The sequence below is a fragment of the Vulpes vulpes genome, chromosome 7 (assembly GCF_048418805.1).
Source record: "Vulpes vulpes isolate BD-2025 chromosome 7, VulVul3, whole genome shotgun sequence".
NCBI lineage: Eukaryota > Metazoa > Chordata > Mammalia > Carnivora > Canidae > Vulpes > Vulpes vulpes.
This window is the reverse complement of record NC_132786.1, coordinates 79,421,874-79,440,662: the sequence shown is the minus strand read 5'-3', so window position 1 is coordinate 79,440,662 and position 18,789 is coordinate 79,421,874. Positions and strand designations below refer to the sequence as shown.

The 18,789-nt window shown below is 42.4% G+C and overlaps 1 protein-coding gene across 1 annotated transcript; it reads left to right on the top strand.

The window, feature by feature from the left end:
- Positions 1–1,154: 1,154 nt before the first annotated feature.
- SRI (sorcin) lies at positions 1,155–18,282 on the top strand. Its single transcript, XM_072764219.1, has 8 exons — positions 1,155–1,297; positions 2,106–2,189; positions 4,301–4,370; positions 10,980–11,023; positions 11,790–11,937; positions 12,335–12,448; positions 13,695–13,753; positions 15,536–18,282. Exons 1-8 carry the CDS (start codon positions 1,247–1,249, stop codon positions 15,560–15,562), a joined length of 597 nt encoding a protein of 198 aa, XP_072620320.1. The 5' UTR covers positions 1,155–1,246; the 3' UTR covers positions 15,563–18,282.
- The last annotated feature ends 507 nt before the right edge of the window (positions 18,283–18,789 follow it).

The following is an 18,789-nucleotide window of genomic DNA, read 5'->3' as shown; positions in this document are numbered from 1 at the left end:
TATGTAACAACGGGGATTATTAAAATTGTTCTGACAGTTCAGGACTTTCATTTTTGGAGTCTGATTATCCAAAAAGGGGACTTGGAAGGAAGAGAAAAAACAATGACCCCAGTGGGAACACAGCCCGGGAACTTGGAGGGGAGGAACCCCGTCTACACTCTGCAGGTGATCCAGTATTTGTTAAATGTTGATGACGCTCAATTTTTCCGTGCAATCGCTAAAGCAAATGCCCTGAATGTTGCTCATGAATGCATATTTTTTTTTAATGAATGCATTTCTTAAAACGATAAAATTCAGGGGGGAAAAAAATTCTTTAGGACTGAAATTACAGGAGACGAAACCAAACGAAAATCTGACACCTGAATTGCTCACATCGGACTGTTCAACCAGGTGAGAAAGGAAAACGTATGCAGAGAACCATTTTCCGAATCTACCTCCGGGACGAGTTCTCACCTCTCGCCTTCCGATTTACCAGCACACTCCTAGCTGTAAAGTCTCCTCGTATAAAAAAAGTAGCTGAGCAATTTTTTGGAAAGAGTGGCCGTATCGCCTGAGCCATCGAGATCATTCGAACCACTCCTTTCCCCAGTCCTGTAAGAGCCTGGGCGGGGAGGCCCTGCCCCCTGCCCGTGAGTGGCCTCCGTCCTCCCCGGGTGTCACCCGCGGCTGACCCGGGACCGGCCTGGGTGCCCTCGCGCTGAGCTGTGCAACCGCAAGCCAAACGCTCTTTCGCACACAGCTCCTGAAGCTTTTCCCTGTTTTCCAAGGGCGTTTCCATGTTTTGCTCTTCCCACGTCCCGCTCTCCCAGGCGTGCAGGAGCGGCCCCCGGGGCCAGCGCGCACCCCCGCCCCCCGGAAGCGCGCTCCGCAGGGGCCCGGGGGCCCGACCGCCGGAGCCGCCCGCGAGGCTCGGGAGCGTCAGGGTGGAGCGAGCAGGAAGAAACCGAGGATCCCCGGGGCGCCGCCCCGGCGTTGGGCCGTGCCATTCGCTGCGCGGGGAGGAAGGCCGCGGTGAGCGCCGCGCCGCGGGCCCCGGGCAGTGGCGGAGCGGGGCGGGCGCCCGCGGGGCCGGGATAGCGCGGGGGGCGGGGGCGGGGGCGGGGGCGGGGGCGGGGGCGGGGGCGGGCGGGGCCGGGGCCGGGGCGCGGCTCGGGCGCGCGTCCCCCGCCGCCGGGGTGGTGCGCTCCGGGGCGGCCCCGGCGGGAGGGAGGCGGCGCGGCGGCGCGGCGGCGGCGCAGTCTGCACCATGGCGTACCCGGGGCACCCTGGCGCCGGCGGCGGGTACTACCCGGGCGGGGTAAGTGGAGCCCGCGCGGACTCGCAGTCGGGGCGGACCCCGGGGCCCCGTGGACGCCAGGAGGCCGCCCTGGGCCGCTCCGCGGGCGGCCGCCTCGCCGCAGGCGCTTGCCCCTCGGCCCCACCCTCGGGCTCCCTCCTTCCCTCCGCCTCTTCGCCCTGCGGGCGGCCGCGTGGGGCCGAGGCGCGGGGGGGGGTGGCCCGGGAAGCCCCCGCGCCCCCTCCCCGGCGCCTGCGATGCGCGGCGTGTAACGGTGCGGCTTGGGTGCCGGCTTCCCCCCCTCCCGGTTCCTTCCCCGAGAGCAAACAGCCATTTTAATCCCGAGTGGCCCGGAGAGCCACCTCCCCTCTCTGAAAGCAAGTGAGAGATCTTTAAAAAGCCGGGGAGAGCCGGGGCGGAGGGGGGCCCCCTCGCGGCGCCGCGGCCCGGCCCAGACCCCGCGGCCTGGGCTGCACCTGTCCCGGAACGCTGCGAAAGAAGGACCCTTAAAGGCTCCAAAGTGGAGGGAAGACGCCTCGCGCCCCGCTCTGAAGTTGCTCGTCTCGGTTGCGTCTCATCAGTAACCTGCAGGCCGGGAGGGGTTTAGAGTTGGGTCCCTCCGGCGGAGCCCACGGCCAGCACCGCTCAGTGTGCCCGAGCCGCCGGGGTTTGAGCCCTGACGGGGCGAGAACGGGGCAAGGGGCGGAATGAGCGCAGGTAAAGCGTGCGCGGTGCTGGGGGCGAGCCTGCCTTTGCACGAAAGCATTCAGTGGTGAAAGAATAAAACTGGATTCAGCGGAATGATGCTTTTGTGTTTATTGTTTTACAGTATGGAGGGGCCCCCGGAGGACCTACGTTTCCCGGACAAACTCAGGATCCGCTCTATGGTTACTTTGCTGCTGTAGCTGGACAGGTTAGCTTTTCCCCTTAATATTCAGGAATTGTCAGAGCCGGCCTCTGTATTAGCCATGGTTAGAGTGGGATGGAAAAAAGAACTTTCCTCTGGAAAAGAATCCCTTCGCTTCTGTAAAAGAGAAAGAGAGAGAAGGGAATGGATAGTTACTTATTTCTGAATATTCAGAACAAATAGGACAAAGTGTTACCTGTATTTAGGTTAGTTCAATTCAAACTAAACATGTGATTGAGTTAGGGTCACATTAAACAGGAATAGGGGGTTATAAATATATTGTGGAGATCTGTGAAGTAGAAAGATGTTATTAGGACTATGAATTGTCAGGGTCCATGGTGGTTTCCAGAGGAGAAATTCTAGATCTGACCACCACAAGCCCTTGTTTGTACGACTTAAAGACACATACTGGTAATTATGAAGTCAGATTCTAATGAACACTTTTTTGGGTTGAATTCGATTGTTAATCAGTTACCCCCTAAGAAATAGGTTCTTGTGTTAGACTGCCAGCTTCAAAATAAGAAAGTTATTACTGCCTTATTGTGAGGAAGTTAATCTTGTGAGCAGTTTGGTTTCTCGTTAAGGCTGATGCCTATTCTAGGTCAGCTCTTCCATGTCCTTAAAAGGTGTTGTGGCCTGTTGACCGAGAGAGACCCAAGTGTTAGCCCCTGGAGACCTTTCACTTCTCTTGGTTGAGCTGTAGGACTGGGTGGTGTACGTTGAGGGAGGACACATCCCTAGCTCACCAGGACACTGTGTACAGTAAATACACTGCTGGTATAACCCAGACATGTCCAGCAGGGATGTTTAGTCTTAGAAATTCAATTTTGCTTTGTTTTGATCAAAAACAAGAAATAACATAATCTTCATGTGAAGATGCTATCAAATGTTATGGGATAAAAACCCAAGGCCGCCTTTCAGAACAGCATTCTGAGAAATATAGTTGAAGAAATTGAGTGGAAAATTGTGTCTAAAACTGAAAGAGCTTCCCTTGAAGTATCTGCTTAATCTGTTAGTGATCTGTATCTTTGAAACCACAAGACAGGGCAAAGCTCAAGACTTGAGTTCTTAGATTGCCTATCCTTCCAGTCCTGTAAGTGACCCCACCTGCTTACCTTGCAGCGGCCCTGGCCTACAGCAGCATATCCATTGTCTTTCACATTATTGTTCCTGCTCCTTGGTTAGAATTTACGATACGCCTGGACTTGAGGCTTGGGGTATTTTATTTTTTAAATCCCTAAAACTAACATCTGTCTATTTCTGAACTTGATCAGCCCACCACTAGGCACCAGGAACCTTTATCTTCCAGATGAAATTGTGATTCTGGAAAACCATTATGCCTCATCAGAAGCCTAGGTGATCAGGAAGGCTTCTCTTTGTTTCATTCAAGCATTTTATTTACGGAAATCAGGTGTGTGCCCTGTTCTGCACTCCCACCAACCCCCAAAAGCTAGAAAGAGGAATAAGACTTTTAAGCAACTATATAAATAATTTTAAGTGCTTAATGGGCAGTTTCCCCGCTGAGGCTAAAAGAAAAGTAGTTCAAGACAGAGACGAGTTTTATTCATACATTTAGAAATACTAGGCATCAGTGGAAGAAACTGAATTCCCCTCAGTGTTTTATTTAAAAAAAGGAACCTTGTACCTGAAAATTTAATGCCAAATCTAATTGAGGGATTTAGAGGAAATGATGAAAAGATACTGGTAATACTAAAGTATAGATGTGAGCAGCTTTCCGACTTTGTAAATTCTTATGTAATAATTATTTAAAATAGAGTCTGAAATTGAATGCTGACTTTATTTAGGTATCAAGAAATGCATTTTTTGTTTGCATCCCTAATTATGCATTTGTGGAAGACAACTTAATTTGTTTTTCTTTCATCATTAAATTATTTTTGAAAGTGGAATGGGGAAAGGAATGCCAGTTTTTGGAAGGTATTCCTTTTTAAAGTGTCATGCATGAAAATGCTCATTTTCTTTATCATTATTGCTGAAATAATACACTATGAAAGTGAACAAAGAACTAAAAGGTACCAATCACTATTGTAATTCCTCTTCCTATTTAATTAATTAATTAATTTATTTATTTATTTATTTATTTATTATTTTTTCAAAAGGATGGGCAAATAGATGCTGATGAATTGCAGAGATGCCTGACACAGTCAGGCATTGCTGGAGGATACAAACGTGAGTTGACAGTCCCAAAGTTTCTCTAGAAGTACTCTTGTGTTTCATATTTTAACTGTTACTTATGATGATAGCCTTCAAGGACACTGGGCTTTTCTGACTTAGCAAAAATTGGACTTTCCAAAGCTAATTTTGGTTGTTTATTACAAAATGTTAATTTGAAAATAGTTGTTGGGGATCCCTGGGTGGCTCAGCGGTTTAGCGCCTGCCTTTGGCCCAGGGCGCGATCCTGGAGTCCCGGGATCGAATCCGGCATCGGGCTCCCAGCATGGAGCCTGCATCTCCCTCCTCCTGTGTCTCTGCCTCTCTCTCTCTCTCTATGTCTATCATGAATGAATGAATGAATGAATGAATGAATAAAAATATATAAATAAAAAAATATATGTATATATATGAAAATAGTTGTTAATCATTCTACACTACCCGCCTGCCAGTTGATTGGGTCTTTTGGATTTGGATTCGAAGCAATGAGCCAGTCTGTGTGGCCTCCTTCACGGTAGGGTGCTGAAATGAAATCCGCCAGGTCGGGTGTCATCAATGACAGGAACTAACATTTACGAGTATTTGCCAAAAGTCGATTCTGTCCTGAGCCTGATGGCACTTAGGGTCTGGGGTGGCTGGTCCTGTACAGCTGGTCCCTGAGTGACATGTCCTGCACTCCTGGTTCTGAGTGGCTGATCCTGTCCACCTTCCCCACAGTAGCTGAGCCCCACTCTCATCCCCAGGGAGCCACTTCTGCACTCCTATTTCCTGAGTATGGTGCTGGCAACATGAATCCTTGCCATGACATCCCCCAGGTCTGTCTTCATTTCTCATTTCACTTCAGAGAATGTGTGCGGGCTAAGTTGGAAGTGCCCTTCCTTATTTCTAAACTCTTTGCACTAGTCTTCCTCCACCTTCCTCAGTTCCTCAAAGACTGGATCTTCTGCCTTAAAATTCAGTGCTTACACCACATTCCTGCCTTTTGAAAGAGCTCTTTGTCAAGGGCTGCAGATAAGGAAGTATTGCAGAAGTGCTGCATCCCAACGGTGCTTCTCATCATCCCATGCACTATACCATATGCTTCTTTTCAGATCAGATCTTGACCATGACAAATACTCAAAGTAGAGAATAGTGTCTTGACTTGCTGATATTGCCAGTGGTTAACTGAGACAGAACATCAAATCAAAGCCTTAGCTGTTGGTCGACTGTATTAAAAGGCTCAAACTAGAAGTCACACCTGAAGATTTATAATGGCATCTTTTAGCTGTTCGACGTGGCATATTTACTAGATGGCTCTCTTTTTAAACTTTTTGCACATCTAATTACCCCTTCTTTTATGTGACTTCAGATCCCATTAATATTTCCTAGTTGGAGAAATATGAAAGAGGAACCTTTTACATTTCTCATTTAATCTGGTTCTTTACAAAAGAAACACTTTCTAGATAGGGGATTTTTTTTTTCCTGTTGTAGGAAATACATTTAAATTATTAATTGCTAACCTCAAGCAGTTGGGGCTAGTGAACAAAGAAGGTTTAATAGCAGGGTTTGTGAAAGTGAGGTATGTCCCAATATAAACTATTATTCTGTACCCTTTTGGTAGAAGAGGTGTGGCAGGTTTTAAGATCTGACTAAGAAATGAATTTATGTCCTTGGAAAATAGTCCTTTGAAACATTTCATATGAGAAAATCATGTTTAGCAATGGCCTTAGATCATTGAGTTATGGGGAAGATATTTCCTGAGTCATCAGAACCATATGATTGAATTTATTTGCTTACTGTCATCTGGTTGTGGAGGCAGTAAGGAACCACAAAACTATCCTTCTTGTGAGGTGTCAGAGTGAGTTTTATAATACAGAAATTATACAGCCATTGGGTTGTGTGTGTGTGTGTGTGTAAGATTTTGTTTATTCATGTAAGACAGAGAAAGAGAGAGGCAGAGACATAGGCAAAGGGAGAAGCAGGCTCCATGCAGGAAGCCTGATGTGGGACTTGATCCTGAGACTCTGGGATCATGCCCCAAGCCACAGGCAGATGCTCAGCTGTTGAGCCACCCAGGCGTCCCACCATTGGTGTTTTTTAAACCCAGCTTCCAAACCAAAGAGCACACATGGTGGGGGAGCAGTGCGGAGGGATATTCCAACCCAGTACTTACAAGCATCTTCTCCAGTTTAAAAGAAGCAGTCATACCAGAGGTGGAGTTGATAAGAGAAGTTGCTCTAGTCTATAAGCTAGTAATTCAGCTCCTTTTTTCCGCTTAAGTGTAGTTGTTACTCTGTGGTAAAGTTGAGAGAAACAACTGAAGGTATGGTTTTCCTGCTAGGTCCATTACATTGTGGATTTCTACTGGAAGAAAAGATGTCTGAAGCATTCTAGTAGAATGAACAGGAGAAGGGAGAGAGTAAAGTAAAATTATAGCTAAGGTTCCTTTGAAATTATTTAAAATATAATTATCATTAATAAAAGCTATTTCTGGGGAAAAATTGAAATTAAAATTGAGCCAGAATTTTCCCCTTCCAAACTTGTTAGACATCAGTGTTCTAGTTCATTAGAACTGTCTGAAAATGTGAATTTTCTGTTCATTCACTTTTGTTCACTGCACATCTCATTCCCTCTTTTAAATCCTTCTAACAAAAGATGACCAGATTTCTGGGCTTCCTGACATACAACTGTAACCTGTCACTCTCTTCCCCTAAAATTCTTCAGTAGCTCCCTAGTGTCTATAAAGCAAAAGCTAAACAGCTTAGTAGGAATTCAAGATCTTCTACTGCAGCCTCATCAAACATACATACTCCCATTCCCTTTGCTTGACCCGGACTGTCCTGCTTCTCTTTGGTTATTCTGGTCCCTAGCTCTACTTGGCTGTCACCAGATGTCCCCCATATTTCCTATCATTCAAGGCTTGACTTAAATGCTCCTTCGTCTGTGAAGTCTTTCTTACTAGGAAGGAGCCTTTCACTTCTCAATACTTCTGGTACTGCTTGGTGTCTCCATTATGGTTCCCCATTCTCTGCCTTGATTAGAGTTGTATCCACACATGACTTCTCTCTTCCTTAGACCATCAGCTAGAGCAGGATCCAGTTTTGCATTTGCATTTCCAGTATTCTTGGTATCCTGGGCCCTGCACATAATGAGTACCTAGTAGGCATTTATTGAATTAACAAGTATGGAAGATTGTCTAAAATGGGAAAAAGCATAGCCCTCTACCCTTACTGGTATTTTGACTATGATTTGTCTTCAGGGATTATACATTACTTTTAAGTATTGGTAAAAATTAGATTTTATTTAAAAAAAAAAAAACCCTATCCTTAAAAAAAACCAAACCCCAACTATGCGTAGACTGGTTGAGAGGAGTAACAGCTTTCTACATAGGGATGAGAAGTTCCATTCAGTCAGTCATATCACCAGCACATTTTAATGGATGTCCACCATGTGCAAGCGGCAAGGATATGCACCCACAAACAGTGCCCGTGGGACATTGTGGAAGGCGCTGGGCTAAGTGAAATACAGAGGCTGTGGGATCACTTAGGAGAGGCACACAACCCAGAAAGTGGTCAGGAAAGTTTTCTTTGCAGAATCGATACTTAAACTGAGGAGAAATGAAAGTCAAGTAGAAATGAGGCAGACCTAGAAGCAAGTGGGATAGGGCAGGGCAGTTGTGTTCCAGGCAAATAGAGCAGCATATACTAAAGACTCAGGAGAGAGAGCATGTGCTTGTGCAGTCAAGGAACTGAGAGAAATTCACCGTGAAGATAGAATATGGAGGTTAAATGAAGAGCCAGGAAACTAGCTGGATTGGGAAAATACAGGTGTGACTTCATATGCCACTTGGGTGCTTGGACTTCATGCTAACAGCAGTGGAACATCTGTACTGGGACATCTTATATAGAAAAGCACATACTATCCTGGATATAGGATAAAGACCAAATTGAGGGTACATGGATATGGGAAACGTGGAGAGTCAGGGATACCTTTTAAGTGGCCATTGGAATCATACAGGTGACAGAAATACTAATTAAACCAAGGAAATGTCTGTGGGCTGGAAATGGATGGGTCCTAAAGCCATTTAGAAGGTGATTGAATATCAGTGGACAAGGAATTGGGGACACTCCCAGGTTTCTGGCTCCTGTGACTAAGTAGATGGTGGTGACATTCATAGCATTGGGATAGAGGGAAGTTGTTTGCTTCACGGCCCCTCAAAATCCTTGATTTAAGTCAAACACAGGTGTGTCTGTGTCATGACTGTCAGGCCTTCTCGAGCACTGGTTCTTAAACTTTAGCTGCCTCAGCATCACTGGATTGCTGAGCTCTGTCCTAGAATTTTTCATTCAGAAGGTCTGAAGTGAGACCTGAGAATTTGCATCACTAACAAGTTTCCAGATGATGGTGGTCCAGACCGACCAGCTGTTTTTATGTGAATATAAATCACCTGGGGATAGTATTAAAATATAGATTCTGATTTTGTTGGTGTAGGTTAAAGGCTGAGATTCTGTAGTTTTGAAAGCTCCCAGATGATACTAATGTGGTTGGCCCAGGGATCACACTCAGAGAACAGTGGCCTCAACCTTGGCTATTCACTGGAATCATTGAGAAACTTTTAAAAAAAATAGTCATGCTTGGGTTCCATGCTCAGGTATTCTGATTTAATTGTTCTGTTTAGATGATGACTATACCTAATACTGTTTTGTATACTTGAAAGTAGCTAAGAGAGTTGATCTTAAAAGTTTTCATCACACATATGAAAAAGTTAATCATGTGAGGTGATGGATATGTTAACTTATCTAATTGTAGTTATCATTTTGCAGGATATACATATGTCAGATCTTTATATTGTATACGTTAAATTTACCGAATGTTATTTGTCAATGACATCTCAGTAGAGCTGAAAAATTATTCCGTGGTTCAGCCCCGATAGCAGGATCTTTTAAACCTTCTGGGTGATTCTGATACACATCTAGAGTTCTCCCCCTAGCTTAGAGAGACTTCATACCTCCACACAACTGAAAAGCCAGAATGAAGAATCAACCAGCTCTTTCTCAAAAGTGTGGGAAAGTATTGCTTCCAGTCACCTCAAGAGCTTTATCTGTGGATTGGATGGAGTCTGAAGGGCCAAAGTAGGAATAGTCCCCCACCTTTTATTTCAAGTTCCAGGATATACCAAACATAGGAATCTGTTAAAAGTGGAAAACAATTTGAACTATTTGGAGACATTACAGTACGAAGAATTAGCTCACATATGTTTTAAATTCAGTTTGCTTGGAGATAAAAACAAAGCTAGTAAGAGCTGTAAAAATGTTATTTCTGTGTGCCTCTCAATACACTTGCAGAGTTTATGCCAGCTTTGCCCATGTGACCCTGTCACTTCTGCCTTTCTAGCCTTACATTCCTTGTGCCTATGTTTTCCAGTCATTGATATCCATGTACACAATGTAAGGTACAAGGAATTCTTTATTCGTAACCTGCTAATGCTTAGGTAGTTCATCAGTAGGCCCCTTAACCAACAGGTAAATTCTAGTTTGGTTTTCTAAGTGAGGTATAGAAATGCCCTCAGAATATGCTCTAGCTGTATGTAAACTCAAGAGGCTTCTGAAGAGTGGCCATCCCTGAATGGGTCATTGTATCTTACTCTACAATGCTCTTACTAAACACAGACCTGGCAAGCATAGTTACCAGTTCCATATATAAACTTACTGTATATGAAACCAGGTCATAGACTATTTGAGGTAGGAGGTTACCATTCAGTGTGTGACATTAAAGGGGAAAGAAAGAAGCTAATGAAATAGAATTAGCAAAATCAGCTGTTTATAGTCCGTTTGGTATAGGAACAAAGCAACCCTCTCTTCCTACTCATCATGGTGAATTGAGCTCACTATATTATAGTTTCAAAGGCATGAAGCTTATAGGCCTTTAAAAAGATTATTACATAGAAAGTGTTATACCTATCCAAGAACAGAGGTAATTATGCAGTGAACTTGTGTGCACCTGTCACCCAGTTTCAGTAATTATCAGTGTGTTGCCATTGCTACTTAGTTCATCTGTAATTCTGTCCATTTTCTTTTGGAACAAATTCCATATATCTTACAACATTCATTTCACCTAGAAATAACTTGTGTTTACTTTTCTAAAAGATAAGGACATTCTCCCCTCAATTTCAAAACCATTATCATACCTAAAAATATTAAGAGTATAGTGCAATACTTTTTTAAAAGATTTCTATTAAAGTTGTTAAAATCAAGTTTGTGTTCATTTTTTTTTTTTTTTAAGATTTTATTTGAGAGAAAGAGCATGAGAGTAGGTGAGGGGCAGAGGGAGAAGCAGACTCCCCACTGAGCAGGGAGACCGACATGGAGCTCAATCCCAGAACTCCAGGACTATGACCTGAGCTGAAGTCTAACACCCAACTGACTGAGCCACCCAGGCACCTCTCAAGTTTGGGTTCTACAAGGAATCCCCACTACCTGGAAAAAAATCTGCTTCAAAGCTCCATGTACTTTAGTTCTACATAAATTAAGTAGTATATAAAAGTAAGAGTACATAAATAGTCACTTTCCTAATTAATTTGAATGTATGCAATGTAATGTGAATTTTTGAAACTGTATTAATATGTATGTACTTTCTTTGATTTAACAGCTTTTAACCTGGAGACTTGTCGGCTTATGGTTTCAATGCTGGATGTATCCTTTGATTGCTGCTGGAAGGTTTTTTCCTGACTGCCCCTCCCCCAGAAATTTTCTCCTAAAAGAATTCATCTAAGAATTAATACCCAGTAAATATAAGGTAACAAAGGACCACAAAGTTCTTGAAATCATTAGCTTTTAACATGTAATTTGGTGCAAAAAGGGAAGAGTGTTTAGTAAATATAGTGTTGGTTATTCAGGAATTCAAGGAAGCATCAGAAGAGAACAAATATAGAAATCAGGGAGAAATCAGGGTTTATCCTTGCTTTATCGTTGTTTGCCCCACGTGATTCACACCTGAGCTTCACACTGTAGAATTTCTCACATCACAGTTATCAGACTCAGTTTAGCCTGTACTGATCCTGCAGTGCCTTCCATCCCACCTCATTTTCCAAAAGTGAAAGCCCCAGGTCTGGAAGGGCCTGCCAGGGGAATGCCTGGACCCCAGCAGCAGTGCAGAGGGCACTCAGAAAGTGCAGTCGGGTTCCGGTAACGAGACCCCTTTCCACGTGTGGCCCACAGTGCCCACTTTACTCCCTTGTAATCACATCTCATAGGTGATCTGTACTCTGAGGTTTTTCACCATAGGCTCTTTTCATTATATGGGTAGAGTATCCTTTCATTGTATCACATCAAGAGGGACTTGTAACATTTTTAACCTTTTTAGCAGAAAGAATGTTAAACTCCCTTACCCTTGAGCTTTGGCTTAATCATTAGAAAATGTTGCCAAATAAAGGTGCTCTAATCCTTAATTACGGTTCAGAGAGATATGTCAGGCACGATGGGTTTCAATGAATTTAAAGAACTCTGGGCTGTGCTGAATGGCTGGAGACAACACTTCATCAGTTTTGACAGTGATCGGAGTGGTACAGTGGATCCTCAAGAACTGCAGAAGGCCCTGACCACAATGGGTGTGTATGGCTGACTCCAGCCACCACAGACATCATTCTCCTTTCATTTCCAAAACCAAGTGTTACAGACTCCTAACTCTGGGAAATGAACTAGGGGTGGTAGAAAGGGAGGTGGGCGGGGGGTGGGGGTGACTGGGTGATGCGCACTGAGGGGGACACTTGGATGAGCACTGGGTATTATTCTATATGTTGGCAAATTGAACACCAATAAAAAATAAATTATAAAAAAAAGGCAGTTTCTGTTTTCTAGAAGTAGTATATGTTCATAATGAAGTACATAATACATATGTAATTCCTAGTGTATATTCATAGTTAAAAATGAGTACTCCCAGACTGAAAAAATTGTGATGACTTTTAATGATCTTTTTCTTACACTTTACCTTTTTTCATTCCTCAGGTTTTCGTTTGAGTCCCCAGGCTGTGAATTCAATTGCAAAACGATACAGCACCAATGGCAAGATCACCTTTGATGACTACATCGCCTGCTGTGTCAAACTGCGAGCCCTGACAGGTGCGTTCTTTGAGGTGGTGTTCACCAGGGTGTTTGTAAAGTGTTTCTGAACTTCTGTTGCCCACAGTCTTTTTTCCCCCCTAACCTCAGTGGCTTTTTAAACACTGCTAGTAAACATATCTAGCAGAATCACTATTTTTTTTTCAGAAATCCTTTCAGATTAGTGGTAAACTGCTTTTAAAATAATCTTAACTAGGGACGCCTGGGTGGCTCAGTGATTGAGCATCTGCCTTTAGCTCAGGGTGTGATTCCCGAGACCTGGGATCAAGTCCCATATCAGGCTCCTTGCGTGGAGACTGCTTCTCCCTCTGCCTATGTCTCTGCCTCTTTCTGTCCCTCATGAATAAATAAATAAAATCCTTAAAAAAAAAAAAATCTTAACTAAATTTCACAAAAATGTTCCAAAACATGATCAGCTTATTTGTGCATTTTTTATCAGCATATGAGCGGTACTCTGTGATTCCTCCCTAGAATATAAAATATTTGAAGAGAGTGAAATTACTCATTAGCTCTCTCTCCTAATTCCTCCTGTTGGAAAGTAGTTTAAAGCTGTGGTCATCTGTTTCAAATGTATGGACTGCTTAGATGAGGTTATATCAGTAATCTCTACTTTTCTATTTCCTTTGTTCTTTTTCTTTTTTTCTGTATATTTTTCTATTTGTTCCATTCCTCTCTTTAGTTTCTCTCTCTCTTCTTTTTGCGAGGCTTGAACTCAGGACCCTGAGATCAAGACCTGAGCTGAGTTAAAAAATCAGATACTTAATTGACTGAGCCACCCAGGCACCCCAGGCTTTACTCTCTTTAATACGTGGGTTTGTAATTTTTTTTGCATCCTAACAAAAATATGAGGCCAGGTTTTTTGTTTTTGTTTCTTTTTAATTAAAGTAAATCCTTTTCAATAGCACAGAGCTCAGAGGGGTGGAATATTTTTTATAGCCCATTTGCCATATTAGGAACTCCATCCATCCATTTTCCTAAACACTATCTGTGTTATTAAGAAGTTTGTAGTTTGGAGGTATCTGTGTGATGGAACAGTATCATCTGTTATTTCTGCATTGTATTACTGTGTTGTATATTAAATCTATCCACGTTATTATAGTTGGCTTCTATACTGTGGGCTTTTGTTTATGTTGGCTGGTTTTACAACTCAAATACTACTGCAGTTTGAACCCAATGCCAAAATAATTTACTGTTGTGATGTCAGATGTTTAAAAATAACCATAGATTTTACTGTGATGTTTTATAGACAGCTTTCGAAGACGGGATACTGCTCAGCAAGGTGTTGTGAATTTCCCATATGATGATGTAAGTCTCACTAAATTCGGAACTGAAAAGATGAATAAGATGTATGCCAGTTGGGCATCCCTTTTGAAGTTAGCCATGAAGAGCATCTTAAGGATGCTGAGTAATCAAGGATTAAATGATTAGGAGTTACCATTCAGAATTTATTAATTTTATTTATTACTAGTCTTACTCATATAGTTCACTTTGACTTTCATTAAAAGACTTGGTTCGGAGCCCAGCTGGCCCCACTTACTGGCTGGGTCACATAGATAGGTTTCATCATTGCTCTGAGAATATTTGAGAGAAAGTAGTAATGCCTCCTTCTTTGGGCTATTGGGAGATGTCAATCAGAAATGTCCTTGGAAAACACCATTCAGATGTTGTGTCTGTTTCTGCCTTCATTGAACAAGTATCTCTGTCACCGAGAAGTAAATTTAACAGCTCAAAACTGTACTTAACACACCTATATTGTTCATTGAGGACATAAGGCACAGATTTCATTTGTTTAAAACAATGCATTTACTGGGGATCCCTGGGTGGCTCAGCAGTTTAGCACCTGCCTTTGGCCCAGGGCGCAATCCTGGAGTCCCGGGATCGAGTCCCACGTCAGGCTCCCAGCATGAAGCCTGCTTCTTCCTCTGCCTGTGTTTCTGTGCCTCTCTCTCTCTCTCTCTATCACAAATAAATAAATAAATAATCTTTAAAAAAAAAAACAAAAAAACAATGCATTTACTAACCACACTGGAGGAGGTAGGACAATGCCAAAGACTCAGTGGGAATGCAGTCACATGCCATCTTGGATGACATTAGTTGGATATACATAATAAAGCTAGGGAAATGTTTCATAGTGTTTCTATTTTTGCTCAGCCTTGGATGTAAAAAACTCACTTTCAGAATGGAAATCACTGTGATAATGATGATTACAAACTGCAAGGATGACATTTTCAGTTTGGCAGCTGCCACAGTTCTGATAATTTAAAAAGATTTGTGTGTAAATTTGTTTATTCCTTCTGCTTGAAGGTGTTTTCATTATCGTGCATTAGTTTCTCAGGTGATGGCCCTGTCACTGTTTCCAGAGATGGAGAGGCAGCCTATGGAGTGGAAAGTGCCTCCAACGGGCCCCCTAAGAGATTTTAAATATCTTGATCCTGGGTTCCCCCTTCCCTGAAAGGAATAGTCAGCTTGGCTTTGTAGCAGTGCTGCAGGCATCAGCAGTACATAGTGCCTCCCTGGCGTCAGAAGAATGAAAAAATTGGTAGAAAATAGAGCCTATTGGTGTTTATACTGAAGCAGACATTTCACAGTGAATATTGATGTTTCTAAACCCGGGTTTCTGAATTGCTGAGGAAAGGTCCCATATTCTGTCTCTGGTCATATATAAAGTTGCAAACTAGGATTTATTTTAGCGAAGCAGATTTTAAGGGAGTAAACTGTTGAAGGTGCTCTGTGAGTGGTGGGATCACACTGTAGTTTGGAGGCATCTGTGTCATGGAACAGTATCATCTGTTATTTCTGAGTAGGAACCTTTTACCATGGCCATTTGTAGAGTCTGGGATAACTGGAATTTAAATAATTCTTTATCCATTGAAGTAAAATCTGCTCTTTGTAAGAAGAGATATCCACTGGATTTTATACTAGACTGCTTCCCCTACAAAATGAACCCTTCCATCCATATACTCTTATTTTAGAACGGGATCTTTCTTGATCCTTAATTCAAATTAGAAAAATAAAATGTAAGCAGTCTAAAAATCAGCTATTACTTGTTGCAATGTTTGCAGGATCATGTGGATTTTTCTCTTTCAGTTCATCCAGTGTGTCATGAGCGTTTAAACCAAGAAGCCGTATGAACACAACCAACCAACAGCATTCCGACTGGAGTTCTGTCTTGCTCTTACTCTTTGCCTTCAGCCAGTGTGTAAACTTGCAGCGCTGCTTTTCCTTATTAGCTGTCATAAAGATTTATTACTTTATGTACAAAGTTTTTAGCGTTGATAATAAATTCGTTGGAATTTTACGAATATAAAATCAGATCTCTTACCCCATTTATAACTTCCTAAAGCCATTGTCAGTGATGCTTTATTTTCTCACTAAACCTTTTATGTAAATTTTGGTGTACAAAATGTTAAAATCACTAGCCCAAATTTTTCACTGTAAGATTTTTAAAACCTTTTCATTAGACCACAGCTCTTGTCTTTCCTAGAGGAGCTTTTACATGGTAGTAAAAGCGTTATGTATGGAGTATTCTTATGATTTATTCTCACTTGGATGCAAACAGAAACAAAAACCCATGGTAATTAATAGGGTTCACTTGAGTGGGAACTTAGCACCAGCTTTTTAAGGCTTACACATTTTTGATGGCCTCATGATTGGACAGGGAGCAGAAATGATTATTTTCTCTTGAAAACCTGCATCAGTTGAATGGCAAATATGATCTGTCACCAAGTTTGTTGTCGTCAACCACCTAGACCTTTGTTAGCTCTACTTAAAAGTCTTATAAAAAAAAAACTGATAGAAAAAAAACTAAGGTAATAATATGAAAATATTAACTATGGTCATTTTTGGTTTATGAGATTCCAGGTGACTGTAATTTCTTTTATAGATTTCAGTACTTTGCAAGTTTTCTATAATGTGTGCACTTTCCTTTTAAAATCAGAAGATAATAATCTTTTAAGTGTATTCACAGTCACTTTAAAAACTGTACATGGCAAAAGGACCAGACAGAGAGGACCACAATGTTGGTGCTGCTACCCCTGGGAGTCAGGGTCAGGAACCGATGATTTTCTTCCTTCCCATGACTCTTCATCTGATAAGTATTACTCTTGTAGTGGAAGACTTTTTTTTTTCTTTTAATTTTTAAATCATGTGCTTTTAAATAAGATCTGGATTCTCATGCTGGCTGTGCCTCTTCCTGAATATGTGATTTTTGTCATCTCAGATACTCTTAGCTTCCCCACCTTTGAAAAGTAGATTAATACTCCATGGGGGTAGTTCTGAACATGAAAAAGTGTGTTGGTATAACAATAGTATTCTGTTTCTTAAATTTTAAAACTGACCAGGTTTGCTCTTTTCTGCAAGAGAGCATAGCACATGAAACCGTGAAATTCACCTGTTTTCTCCCTGCCAGCAGAGTATGTGTCTGTCTTAAGGGCATAGTGTGAGAGTTATCATTCAGATGATCAGTTAGTTGTCAACCAATGAAAAAATAAAACATTCCTAAGCATCTTTAGCCTCATTTCACTTGGTTATGTTTTTTTCAAATATTGCTACAATACATTAATTTTATAAATATTTATACAACCTTAGCTTATGCATCCACATCAAATAGTCACACTGGAGCTTGCATATCAGACCGTGATGCAGCCTGCTTTATGTTACATGGTGACTCTAGGTTTCATTTTACATACACAGCTTGGCATGAGCCAGAGCTGTTCAGAAATGGGCCAGAGAGGGCTCAGAGGACCAGAAGGGAGGGAATTCACCCTCAGAGTCGGTTTTAGTCTCACTGGAGTCCCATAAAGAAGGGATAGTTTGAGGAAATGGTGACCTCCTGGGTCACCCTAATGTAAGGAGGAAGGCCCTTGCTAGCTCATGATTATGGACCATACTTGAAATATCCTACTGGTTAGGTAATTTCTAAGGTATGCTGCGTCATTCTTGGTTCTGGATTTGCTTTTTGGATAAATGCTGAAACATCAACAAAACTGTGTCTCTGGAAATGCTCAGTTTTAATTATTGGTACTTCATAGCAAGGCTCCTTATCTCCTCCATTTCTGCTTTCACAGTTTCTTTCTGAAAGCACAGAGCCTAGTCTTCAGGATGTCCCTGCACTTAGAAATTGTTTCCTTCCTCTTGACAAACAAATTTAACATATCCATCCCCTTTCTTTACAGCCAAAGTCTTCATTACAAGTGAATCTTGGGTTGCATTATTTGTTTTATGTTGGGTTCTGTGTTCCATTCATTATAAACTTTTAGTGCAGCCTTGCCTAATTCTTAAAACTGTTTCTTGGTCTATTCTTCAAACAGCTAGCTGGAGCATGGTCAAGCTGTGAACCCAAGCTGGACTAGTTCAGTTATTTGGAGATTAAGTTCCTCAAAAACTGCCAGCTTAAGCTTTAGCTTTCATTTGGAGATATGTGCTTTTAGTACTGTGTTGCAAGAGGTAAAGTACCTGTATGTAACCCTTTTCAGGCACTCCATAGGAATGTGGCTACAGGAAGCTGGGCACTTCCTTGAGGACAGCTGGCGTAGATTTGCACCACAGTAGTCGTAGATAATTAATCATAGCCTGCACTCTCGTAGAGCCAAAGTGGAGGTGAGACTCCCATTTCAGCATGATGTTCTAGGTGGTACCATCAGCCCATGAGAGGCAACATGAACTAAAACTTGTACTTATCCCAACTAGACTTTGCTTTTTGCTCAGCTGAGTGTTACTCTTTCAGTATTCATCCAGATGATTCTGTGCCTAAAATATTATAAATACAAGAAATGCAGCTATATGTATTCACCCCCAAGGTTTTTTTAATCTAATAAACATACAAACCTTGTCAATGACTTCTGTTTTTCTCACGTTAAAACAGTACTTTGACTACCTATAACTACTTCTTTCCTCAGCACACTGAGCTGACAGCAAGGAAACTAAGTGCCAAGGTAGAGATCAGAAGATGAAAGGGCTGTGTGAGAGGCAGACAGCTGAGGGGGCTAGTGTTTTAGGCAGTGGACTCCTGAACCTAGGTGGAGTCCATCCAAGGCCCAAGGCCTTAGAGTCTAACCCAGGAGAGCATATAAATAAGCACTGCCACCACTACCAGCACCACCACCAGGGTGCTCATTCAGGATACAGGGACTGATTCAGTCAGGGCCAGGAACAAAGTGCCTAGGAGACAAGACCCGCCTGCCACCCACCTGGGGAAATTGTTCAACAAAGTGAGTGGGCCATCCTTTACTAAAGGATCTCTGTGCTCCTCATCGTGTTGATGGCAGGCCTTCCAGGGCAGCATGAAGAGAAAATAGAGCCCCTAACAGCACTACCACGAAAACTTCTTAAAGAGAAACTGA